General features: G+C 32.6%; 3 protein-coding genes across 3 annotated transcripts; all 3 read right to left on the bottom strand.

Annotated features, from left to right (window-relative positions):
- Positions 1-139: 139 nt before the first annotated feature.
- On the bottom strand, positions 140-862 carry LOC130824760 (disease resistance protein RPP8-like). The gene has a single exon (XM_057689778.1). The coding sequence runs from the start codon at positions 860-862 to the stop codon at positions 242-244; it is 621 nt and encodes a 206-aa protein (XP_057545761.1). The 3' UTR covers positions 140-241.
- Positions 863-5337: 4475 nt separating this feature from the next.
- Positions 5338-8219, bottom strand: LOC130825138 (disease resistance protein RPP8-like). The gene is made up of 2 exons (XM_057690195.1): positions 7105-8219; positions 5338-6748 (listed from the first exon to the last, which is right to left on the bottom strand). The coding sequence occupies exon 1, from the start codon at positions 7960-7962 to the stop codon at positions 7249-7251; it is 714 nt and encodes a 237-aa protein (XP_057546178.1). The 5' UTR covers positions 7963-8219; the 3' UTR covers positions 5338-6748; positions 7105-7248.
- LOC130824761 (putative inactive disease susceptibility protein LOV1) lies at positions 8038-8793 on the bottom strand. Its single transcript, XM_057689779.1, has 3 exons — positions 8588-8793; positions 8295-8299; positions 8038-8150 (listed from the first exon to the last, which is right to left on the bottom strand). Exons 1-3 carry the CDS (start codon positions 8791-8793, stop codon positions 8038-8040), a joined length of 324 nt encoding a protein of 107 aa, XP_057545762.1.
- Positions 8794-12972: the final 4179 nt, after the last annotated feature.

Consider the following 12972-nt stretch of genomic DNA (forward strand, 5'->3'; position numbering starts at 1 on the left):
AGTTGGTAAAACAAGGAGTATGCCACATAACTGCATAAGGGACTCATTTTCGACTCTCATCAGCGTTTGAGAATCGAATATGATATCAGTTAAAGCATATACCACTTTTCTTGGGTAAAGTCCTGGGATCGATTCTTGCTGCCCCTCCGACTTTCCACATCCTACTATGTACTAAAGTAAAAAACTGTAAAAGAAACTGACGTACCTTTGGCTTATCAGTAATCTGAAATGTTAAGGAACCTTATGTTAGAACATGTTGAATGAGGTAGAAATCCTCTCCTTTAATTTTACCAACAACGCTTGTTAAGTAGTATTCTTCCACATAAACAAGTTTTTCATAGAAACTTCTTGGCATGTAATTCAATTCTAATTGTCGGAGAGTAGTAATGAATCTAATCCCTTCTGGTAATCTTTCTAACTTCATACGATACTTGAGGAATAACTTTTCCAAACGAGGAAGTGCACCCGTTTCAATCACCCATGTTTCAAGTTCATACATACCCTCAATTACAAGCTCAACTAACGACTGAAACGTACCAACACAAAATCTCATCTCTGTCCCGAGGTATGCATTATTTTTGAATCTGAGAACTTTCAGCTTGGGACAACAGCTTTCGATTATTCGTACTGGATCATGCACTTTCATATCACTGTTTATTAGCTTCAACTCTACAAGAGTAGGTGGGAAACGAAGAGAAACCTTCTTTTCTATTGGACCGATCAATATTAGCACACTTAACTGGTAAAAATCTTCGCTGAGTTGATCAAAGTATTCAAGCTTATTTGATTCGGAATTATAGGTTACCCTCTCCAACTTTAACTTTTTCAAATTTGGGGGCTTCTTCAAACATTCGAATATCATGTCTAATTTGATGCCTCCTATATATGTTAAGTACATACAACTTATGAAGATTAGGGAAGTTCCACAGTTGTACGTCGTCTTCAAACCATTAATTAACCGTTACTCCCCATAAAGTATGCAAGTTATTTAAAGTGTGCAATTTGAATTTGTTCCCTAGAGACTTGCCTTTTGGTATATAAAGATGTCTAAGTTGCTCCATCTTCCATAGCACATTTGGCATTGTTGTTAGGGCTCCCAATAATAGCTCACTCTCAATATGTGTGTTTGTGGTGATTTTGTTATATGAACGATACTCCCTTTTATAGAGGGAGGTGAATATCATTTTTAAAACCTCTCAATTACTCATCATATAACACAATTAACACCCCAAATAACTATGAAACTAAACATTACTATAAACAATAGAGTAATGCAACTTATTATTGTATAATCACTATAAATTCTGACAAAAACAGAATCTAATGCTGACTGCTCGACTCTCGCTCGGTCGATCCACAACCTTGCTTGATCGAGCGAGCCTTCAGACTAGCTAGTAGCTACTGACTTGTTCTGGACATTCCGCTCGACCGAGCCATGAACCGCTCGACCGGTCGAACGAGCTTCAGCTGTGCTCTCCACTTGTTGCCTCGATCAAGCAACCCTCATCGATCGTTCCAAACTTCAAACTATTCTCATACGACACATCTTTATCTAGGGCTGTAAATGTGGTCAGAAACCTGTTTTACCGACTTGTTACCGATCGATACCGAACCCGTTTTTGACCGAATACAAGTGACCAGATACCGACCGCTACCGAACCCGAATGGTGACCGAAACCGTTTCCGACCTGTTTTACACATACCGAAACCGACCGGTACCGAACCTGTTTTAAACCGAAAACCGTTTTCGACCTGTTTTTATCATACCGTGACCGACCGATACCGAACCTGTTTTCAGACCGAAACCTGTTTTTGACCCGCTTAATACCCGTTTTTAACCGACCGTTTTTGACCGAATCTATATTGTACCGAACCTGTATTATACCGAACCTGGAACCTGTTTTGTACCGAACCTGTTTTGGACCGAACTTATCTACATAATTCTTCTAAGTTGTCAAAATATAATAAAATTTTATATAAAATAATTAAATTAAACTTAATTATATTATTTCTATATGATAAAAATTAAATTAAATATAAATTTTTATAAAATAAATATATAAATTATAAGTTAATATATATTAACTCAGTAATTTAGTAAAGCCTTTTTCTTTTCTAAAAAATTAAGTATAAATTTTACAAAACTCAGAAATTGCAAAATTGCATAAACATAGTTCATACTTTGCAACCAATATAATTACCAAGTTCAAGTTAATTTGCTGACTAATTAATACTGTATTAAAATCAACATATAACAATATAAACCAATACAAAATATTAACCTATGAAATTGATAAACCACTTTCATTTCATTTAATAGTTTAGACGAAATTTAAAATAGATCCATTACATTTTTTTTCCCTACCAATAATATAAACATCAATAATCCTAACTACACAAAAAGTCTTTTCCAAATTTTAGTTATGCATAAGAAATTGCAAAAGTATAACTCATTTCATCACTTTTCTTTAATTTTCTCAGAAGTATAACTCATTTCATCACTTTCATCTTCTTCCTCCTCTTCCATCACCACCTTAGATCTCCTGCTCCTAGTCCTCAATGCGACACCGCCTTTCAATAATCTGTAAGGAACTGCTCCACCAAACTTAGTGTACCTTAAGATCATATAAAAGTAACAACTTTCAGATACTGAGTATTATGATTAAGAGCATGAGATGGAAAAACGACAGAAAGTTATAATAAATAAAATAAAAAAAATATAAATTAATTATAAAATATAAATTGGGCGCTCAGATATGATAATTTGGTAAAAAACCCAATTACAAGAAAAAAATCTTCATAGAGCACTACACTTACCTGAAGCATTATCATCATGATCAGTGTTATTTTCCTCAATAACACTTAATATCTCCTTCGCATTTTCCTCGGGTTCAAACCCAAATAGCCAATTTCGCGTTGTCACCAAAATTTCAACATTTTTTGGTAACAAAGAAGATCTCAATTTGTTAAGGATCCGACCACCAACACTAAAAGCAGATTCAGATGCAACAGAAGTAATTGGAATGGCTAGAATATCTCTAGCCATTAGTGCGAGTGTTGGATAAGAGGTAGACTGTCCCTTCCAATATTCAAGAACATCAAAACCATCATAATCAACAACAAGAGACATGGCCAAATAAGAGTCCACATCACCTCTCGCCGTCCTAGATGCAGAAATACGAGGAAAATCATGACGTAACTTGCGCATTTGGAACGGACGAGGAGGACCAAGGTTTGACGGAGAGGGTGCAACAGGAGCAGATTGAGTGGTATTCATATAACATTCATATAAAGCAACAAACGCAGCAAGCACATCATTTACCTTTTGTTCAACCGCAGTAGGTACATACAGCATAGCATAATAATCACTAAGGAAAGTCATCTTAAAACGGCGAAAATAGATTCAACAAACCTTTCACAAACATGAATATAGATTCACCATCGTGGGGTGGGGGAAAACGGCGAAAATTTAACAAAAGGGAATGGATAATTAGTTGCAAATAAGGGTGGGCAAACGGGACCTGATCCAACCCAATCATATAATACTCAATGACCTAGCTCAAACATAAGAAGAAAAAAATGAATCAACATGTTGAATGTTGACCAAGTTACACACAAAACCAAAAAATGACCCAACCCAAACACCTTACTTGAGACCCAACCCAGACACAACACGCTAGCCTGATTGTCGACCTTTAGCTGCAAAGCTGTCAGTATAGGCTGGTAGGCTATCTTAATAATTAGAGCTAAAGGAACAAAATACTGAAGTCATGGCTGTTGATGTTTAATAATTGATTATTGACACCAATTGGTATTTTTAATTTGGTTATAGGTGAGCATCATGACAGGAAACTAGTTAGAACTACTGTTGTGCTGATTGTGGGTGCTGCCCTTTTTGGTGTCTTCGTGTACTATGGATGGAAATGGAAAAGACAAAAATATGGTGGGAACTTCTCCTAAGTCATTTGTCAATTAGCAGTCTCAACTTTGATCTTATGAGATTGACAGGTAGTTGTTGCTAATGTAGGACGGAAGAACACAAACAAGCACGAAAGAACTTTGCACGACAGCACACTTCCACTAAATGATGAAGTAGAACTCCAAGATTTACCTAAATATAGTTTATCCTCCAAACGAAATCACCAAAACCTCCTCTTCTTTCTCTTCTCTGCATATCATGGACATAAAAATAGTTTATCCTCCTAACACCCATCTGAGCAATGGACACTGGCAAAGAATGATTCTTAGCTTCTAACTATTTCAAAAAGATACAAGAAATTTGTAAAATGTAGCAATTTAGTCATGGTGTCCTACCATATTCCTTCAACATTAACTCAAAACACTTCATCTGTAGGCCCCTGAATGGAATTACCACAACAGTGACCCCCGCAAAGAAACCCTTCACTACTTCCATCTAGATGCAATGGTCATATCATAGTATCATACTAGTAGTTTAAGCTAGACAAGTGCAGGATAATTTTACTTTGTAAAGAATCTAAATGAAAGATGCTGGAAACTGAACACATAGCAACAACCAACAAACTAATATAATTTCAACTGATTCTATAATAAACAGAACTTTCCTACAAAATCAATGATGTTATCATCAATAACAGCAATAACAACGACACCGACACCGACACAGCAATAACAGCAATAATCAAGGTTAGGGTCATTCGTTTCATACTCTATCACATATTCAGATTCAATTAATCTGGCATGGTAAAGAAATACAGATTGGAGAAAATCAGAAACTTACCTATTGATGGTTTCAAGATTGAAGAAGATGACGATATGTAGCAAGATTGAAGATGGGAATGGGAATGGGAGTGTTTCAAGAAGAAGAAGAAGAAGAAGATGGGAGAGAGTGCAGCAGTGAATGAGTGAAGGAAGCAAATGAGAAATGAATGACGGCTAGCAATTAGCATTAGGGTTTTGAAAAAGTTAGGGTTTGGGCTTATCAACGGTTTAGATTAGATCCCTTGATCTAACGGTTCATATTAGTTTTTTTTTTTTTTTTTTTTTAATATATTAGAGTATGTTTAATCAATGGTTTAGATTAATTGATTTCAAAATGAAGGGTTATGATTTATCATGCCTTTTGCCAAGTTGACAATCCATGTATTGAGGTTGTGCACCAATGGGATAATCTTATGTGTTTTTTTTTTTTTTTTACAACTAAATTTTTTTTTAAAATATGAGTAATTCATTGATTTAATGGTTTCTAAATAAACTTCTTAATTTTAATAAATAAACCTCTTTCTTTCTTATTTCTAAAATATATATATATATATACTTCTAATTATGCAACTATTATTTTATTTGCCAAAAAAAACAATGTTATAATGTTATTGGTATTTATATAATTCTATATTGAAATTGAAAAGTCTATAAATTACACCCAAAAAGATAATCGTTAGAATAATTCACGAGTTGATTTATCAAATAGAAATAATTAACATGATATGATCAAATATATTAATTAATTATAATCAATTTATCAAGTTGAAATAACCAGACCTATGATCAAATATATTAATTAACTTAAATAGAGTTCGTTTAAAATCAAACTTATCATTATGACCGATCACATTAGTTGAAAATAACACACCCCATGGACAAACGAAGGTCAATTCAATCAGTGATGAAGATATATTATTAAGACAATCTAACAAACTTACATTGTGACATTAATAACATATTATTGTTGTAAATTGTAATTGTCTAATTGATATTAGATGAAGTCGATCAATTAACATGTTATGATCTATTAATTAACTTAGACGGAGTTGATTAGTTGAATTTGATGTCATAAAACTCATAACCTAACGACATCTATAAAACTTGATGTGAGGTTCCACCTTCTATATATCATTCCCATCATGGATAAACGCATGATCAATGACATTATGAGGCAACACGATGCGATTTTTTACCAAATTGGAACAGAATAATTGGAACATAATTGAACTGAATTAAATCATGGTTTAAATGAATTGAACTGAACCGATATCAACCAAATTAACCGGAATATCGGTTTAACTGAATTGAACCGAACCGATACCAACCAAAACTGAACTGAACAGAACTGAATCCCGGTTCAACTAAATTGAACTGAACCGATACCGACCGATTGTGACCGACCGATTCTGACCCGCATACCGATTGTGACCGACCGATTACCGATTTTGACCGCCCGGTTATGATCTGTATACCGATTACGACCTGCAAAAAACCGTTTTTGACCGACCGAATGTGACCTGTTTCCGGTAATGACCGGACCGATAAATACCGGACCCATACCGACCGACACCCGCAACCAGAAAAAAACCGGATTCGACCGGATACCGAATAAACCGACCGATACCGACCGGTACCGAAAGACTTATACGACCTGCTTTTGACCGACCGTTTTTTACCGAACCTGTTTTTGACCGACCTGTTTCCGACCTTTTAACCCGTTTTTACAGCCCTATCTTTATCGACCCTCTCCCAAGTACAAGACAAAGCATGTTCAATTAAATGTTCAAACTTAACATCATTGTTATGATTATTGACATTTACTTTAGCATATAATAATATTTGTACTCAATTATAATAGCAAAAACATTAATAATGTCTCGAATGCATGTCAAACTCAATTAAAATACAACATAAGCCTGTTTGAATGACTGCTCATTCTTCTCATCGACCTCTTGAAAAGTTTATAGAAAAGGTTGTCATAGGGCCTTCATAGAGAAAATCGTATCTAAAGAAAACAAATAATACAAACATTGATTAGAAGAATTATTTTATAACATGACTTTTTTAAATCAACATAAATAAATATATGCTAATTATAAAGCAAAGTCTAACATATATATATATATATAAATATATATACATATATATATATATATATATATATATATATATATATATATATATATATATATATATATATATATATATATATATATATATATATATATATATATATATATATATATATATATATATATATAATTTGAGAAAGTTCCTTTTATTTTCTCAAAGAATAATGTAAAAGCTTGTTTTCTACATTTCTTAATAAATTTTTAATTAAAAGTTCAAAACGAAACTGACCTTTTGTTCATCAATAATCTTGTAGAACTTTATAACAGCAACATGTTGAATAATGTAAAAATCTTCCCCTTTTAGTTAGTCAGCAACATTTATTAAGTAGTCTTTTTCCACATGAACAAGTTTTTCACAAAAACTCCTTGGCATTCACTTCAATATTAATTCTCGAAGAGTTGTAACGAACCTCAAACCTTCCGGCAATCTTGTTAACTTACGAGTGTTATAAAGGAATAGCTTTTCCAAACGAGGAAGTGCACCAGTTTCAATCACCCATGTTTCAAGTTCATACATGCAATCAACTACAAGCTCAATTAAACACGGATACGCACCAGCACTACATCTCATCTCTGTTCCTCTATATGCGACATTTACAAATTTAAGAACTTTTAGTTTAGGACAACAATTTCCAATCAAAAGGAAAGGATCATGCCCCTTTATACCACTCCATTTCAACTCTAAGACAACAAGATTAGGAGGAAAACGAATAGCATGATCATTCTCTTTAATTGGACCATCTAGTATTAGTGCACTTAATTTGCAACAATGCTTGTTGAGTGTATCAATATCAAGGCTTTGTAGCTTTGTTAAGTTTGAGCTAAAGTTATCCCATTCTAACTTCAATTTTCGCAAATTCAGGGACTTTATTAAGGATCCAAATATGGTGTCTAATTGATGTCTCGAATATATGTTGAACAAATACAATTTTTGAAGGTTAGGAAAATTCCACATTTTAGCATCATCTGCTAACCAGTCACCAACCCTCATTCCCCACAAAGTACGTAGCTTATTCAATGTAAGCAATTTGAAAATGTTCTTATGACTCATGCCTTTTGGTATATAAATATGTCTAAGTTGTTCCATCTTCCATATCACATTTGGTATTATTATCCAACCTCCAAAATGTTTGCCGAAAGATATATCTCTCCAGTCTAACGTCTACAGTTTTGTCAATTTTTCGATAGACTTAGGAAGTTGTTCAATATTAGTATTCCTTATTCCAAGATAACTTAAATGTACCAACATTCCTATCTCTTCGGGTAAGGTATTATCTAATGTGTAAACATACCGCAAATTTAAGACTCTTAGTAACTTCAAATGCTTGTAAATTGTTCCAATCCTTATTCTTGTTATCGTTCATATCTTGGAGTTGCATGGGTGAAAGTGATCTAATATATGAATCTCGGGTTTCATACACCACCTGTTAAAATTATATTGAGATGGTTAAATGACTACGTTACTGTTCTTGTGATATTCAATTAATTCATGATTAAAATCTAATTTATAGTAAGGCAAGGGAAAAAGATTAAAACAACATATTCATGTGGAATCTTGATAAATTCGTCTCAATATATACTTTCTAAATATAAGTTTTTTGAATTTTTAAAAACTCACTATTAAAATCATTCGAATTATAAGTTTACATTGAAATCTGCGAAAACAGTGAATGAAAAAAAAAAGAAAATAGAGGGAGTAATAGTTAAGGTACCTGGAACGAAAGAGAACTTTTCGAGAGTTGATGGTTGATGTACCAAATTGATGGGGACTAGTATCAAGAAAGTTTTCCTCCCATGCTTTTGTAATGCAAAATTCATAAACTAGAATCGGTACCTGAGAAATCTTGATCCTTCCCTCCAGATTTCTCTTCACAATATGGATCAAGTATCCACGACTCAACTCCTCTAGGTACTCCATCACTTCATCTTCAGAATCATTAACCCCAAACCCTTCCGCCATCCACATCCTTCGATAAACTCCCGCGTGAATTTCATACTTACAAGGGAACACGCTCAAATACAGGAAACAAGCTTTTAAATTGTAACCCAAATTAATATAACTCAACTCGTAAACATCTTTGATTTTTAAAAGTTATTGGCTGCCCTTCGCATATTCGCAACATTTTCTTTGCTAACATCTCTGGAATCGTTGTATTTTGTTTCTCGAAAGTTAAGTGGCATAACAAATCCCACCCCTGTTCCTCGTTGATTTTTCCCCTTAATTTGATGAAAATAGCAACGCATATCATTCTTAAATATGTCGTACTCTTCATTACTACCCGTGATAATGATCTTGGTCCCGTTCCGTCCTGTTGGGAAGGCTTCAAGCAAATCTCTAACAGTTTCCATCAAACTACATGGGATTTCATCTAGAATGATCAAACACTTGCCAATGTCCGTTATCCAGGTTTCTTCATTCATAGATGTACTAAATCTCTTTGTTAGCTCTTCGAAGATTTCGCATTCTAATCAATGAAGAGAATGTAGAAATATTCGAGATTGGTCAAACCAGATAAAATTGTGGAAATGCTGCCTTACTAAAGTGTTGTTATAAAGTTGCTTGAACTTGGGCCTCCAACTATAAAGAATAAGTACGGGTGGATCTTCATTTTTTTTGTTGGTCAATTGATGAATGAGTTATCCCACATCGATAAATTGAAAATGGTGTGCACGCTTTATAAGCAATTAGAGACCTTCTTCCCATTGCCATATGGTTTTGGGATAGTAAATATCTCCTTGGCTTATGAAGTGTGTGCACTTGTATCCTCCCGTTAATATGCTGGCATTCATAATAAGTCCAGCCTAATTTAACATGGTATCAGAGCCGATGGTTCGATCAACAATTTAAAAATGGTAGGTTCGAAAAGAATGGCGTTCCTACCCTAATTGATTACTCCCATGTGAGGAGGTGTTGGGATGAGTTATGTGCACGCTTTATAAGCTATTAGAGACCTTCTTCCATTGCCATATGATTTTGGGATGGTAAATATCTCCTTGGCTTATGAAGTGTGTGCACTTGTGTCCTCCTGTTAATATGCTGGCATTCACTATAAGTCCAGCCTAATTTAACACATTTCCTTAATATCTCCTTCTAATCCGACTATATATCCATCTTCTGCATACGTCGATTTTCTGTCTTTATGAGCATGGCTACCTGGAAGTTAATTAAAAGGAAAACAATTAAATTGTTGTGAAACTGTAGTCGATTGATTTTGTAATCAAGTATGATTTGATCATACCTAATTCGAAAATAATACATAAATAAAATTTAATTAAATAACATTATCAAGATATACACATATAATCAGTTAAAGTAACCAAACCCAAGATATTATTCTCAAATACACCTATACCTGGAACTAGACAGCTGGTCAACCGTGCAGATTTTGAGCTGGATCACTTTGGTTGGACTAATTTCGGGTCTGATCATATATAAGTTGGGTGGGGCTTGGGTTGACCCAGTCAAAATTTTCAAATTCGATCCATATGAAGGCAATTGTCTAGGGCCGCTTTGATAAGTCTAAAATTTCAAACGGATCAAAATCTGATAGGTGTACCTGAAACTATAAGACGGCGCTGATCAACTCCATTCGCTTTCCCTTCGAGCTTGAGCACTAAATCTTGGAGGCGCTGTTGAATTGATTCAATCTTAAATCTGAAAATGTCTGGACTGATCAGAATATTGAATAAGGAGGCGCCAATCTTTGCTAATACGCCGAAAGAGTTATTGGCGGATCTCATGTTATAAACAAAGGTATCAAATACATCTTCAATATCGTTAGCTGCCTCTTTAATTTCAGCATATTCAATACAAACTTCATTATTATCTCCTACCAAGTGTTGAATCTTTAGCAGCACAATTTGAAGATCTGATATCTGTTGCTTTGATACCTTTGCAAAAGGCTCTGGATCAATTTTATCCTTTGAGCAGCTGAATATACCGTGAACTTATCCATCTCCGATCCTGATGAGTAAGTTTATGATTTGGATTTAATTAATTATGGACACCATTGCCGCTGACTTTAATTTGGCTCAATGGATAGACGATCCATTTTATGTGCTTCACTTCTTAACATAATCAATTATAATGTGTGATGATCAATTTTAAGCCAAATCTATTTTGTTTATAGCCGTTAACAGCACAGCTGGACAACATGTGGTCTGCCCACAAACACGGCACCTTAGTCTCTTGATCCGAGTGTTTTATAAAACTCTATACAAATTAGGTTCAAAATATATAAAAATATATAATTTAAATTAATGATAATATTAAATATTTAAAATTAGTGTCATTGTAGGTGGGTAAAAATAGTATGGAACTCCCCTCCTATTTAAATTCATGTGTCATTTACTTATTTGACATTATTTTCAAATTATTCTTAGATTGTATTTTGTTCTTAGTGTGGTCAAATGAGATCTAATTTGATTCTTTTCAATATAATTTTATATTAATTATTTATAATTTTTAACAAATATAATTAGAGATATTTAGAAAAGTCTGTAAAACCAAATGTAGCTTTTGATTAGAAAAACGGCAGCATTAGTTAAAGCTTGTGGTGGGCAAAGTGGATTCTTAAGCTATCTTGGATAAGCACAAAAATGACTTCAGGTAACACAGATTGGTAACACTTTTTAACATCTAGTTTTTTAAAAATATTAGGTAATTATCTTTATGTAACACAATCATGTAACACTTTTAAGATAGGTAACACTAATATGTAACATTTTTAAATTTGGTAAGACTAAGATGTAACACTTTTACAATCGATAACACTAACAAGTAACACTTTAAAAACTAGTAACACTAATACGTAACATTTTAAAAATGTGTCACACAAATATGTAACACTTTAAAATTTGGTGAAATAATTGTGTAACACTTATTGACAAAAAAGTTAGTTTTCACTTTTTTTTCTTTAACATTTTTCTTCAATATTAATTACCCAAACCAACATTTTTAAGAATTTATACAATCTAAGTAATTTTTAAAATTTTACACCAACTAATAAAAAGAATTAATAAACAATTTTTAAAAAAACTTGGTTTGAATATATTACTAAATGTAATTAAAAAAGCAGATGGTATTGCCCGAGATCGTCTCAAATTGAGACCAAGAGTGGACCGGCCCAATTCGCGCGTGTATTAACCTTATATGCTTTCTCTCGTTTTTTCCATTTTTTTTAGGTATTTTTCAATTTTAATCTTAAAGGTATCAATTTTGATTTGAAGGGTATCAATTTCAACTTAAAGTAAACTTTAAACAAATCAATTAACATAAAAAATTTCACTTTTGACCTATTGTGATTAATTTTGATGTTAAACTGATCAATTTCTACCTAACTATAATTCTATTTCACAATTTGAGAATGAAGTTAATAAAATGGTATTATTTTATTATTTTATGGATGAATTTTAAACAACAAATGAATTATCAATAACACTATCAATAATAGTGTTAAAACATTGTACAATATAAGGACTTTTATTCAATGTAACATGATGGTTCTAATGGAACACAAGAGTACTTATACTCACATAAATTAACAATTGATGTTTTATGATTTAACTCAATTTTGAACGTATAAGCTTCAATTATCGTTTTCAAAATAAGTATTTCAAAGTCTATAAATATATTGTATAGATTTTAGTTCAAATTAAATATGTTAATAGTTAAATTATGACTTATAATTTGACAATGATGTTTTACAATCTAACTCAATTTTGAAGTTTTAATGTTTAATTATCATTTTAAAAATAATCATTCAAATTATATAGATATATTGTATAACATTTAGTTCAAATTTAATATGTTAATAGTTTTAACACTATTATTGATAGTTTTATTGATCATTTATTTGTTGTTTGAATTTATTCATGGAATGATAGAATAAATACCATTTTATATAACTTCATTCTTAATTTGTGAAACAGAACCCTATTTAGGAAGAAATTGATCAGTTTAACGTCAAAATTGATCACTTATAGGTTCAAATTGAAATTTTATACTTTAATTGATATGTTTAAGTATTACTTTACGTTGAAATTGATACCTTTGAGGTCAAAATTGATAAATGCCCAGAAAATGAAAAAAAACAAA

The sequence above is a fragment of the Amaranthus tricolor genome, chromosome 10, assembly GCF_026212465.1.
Source record: "Amaranthus tricolor cultivar Red isolate AtriRed21 chromosome 10, ASM2621246v1, whole genome shotgun sequence".
NCBI classification, from domain to species: Eukaryota; Viridiplantae; Streptophyta; class Magnoliopsida; order Caryophyllales; family Amaranthaceae; genus Amaranthus; species Amaranthus tricolor.

What these genes read in the sequence shown, in the direction of transcription:
- LOC130825138 (XM_057690195.1), bottom strand. Translation starts at nt 7,962, where the DNA reads ATGGAACAACTTAGACATATTTATATACCAAAAGGCATGAGTCATAAG.
- LOC130824760 (XM_057689778.1), bottom strand. Translation starts at nt 862, where the DNA reads ATGATATTCGAATGTTTGAAGAAGCCCCCAAATTTGAAAAAGTTAAAG.
- LOC130824761 (XM_057689779.1), bottom strand. Translation starts at nt 8,793, where the DNA reads ATGGAGTACCTAGAGGAGTTGAGTCGTGGATACTTGATCCATATTGTG.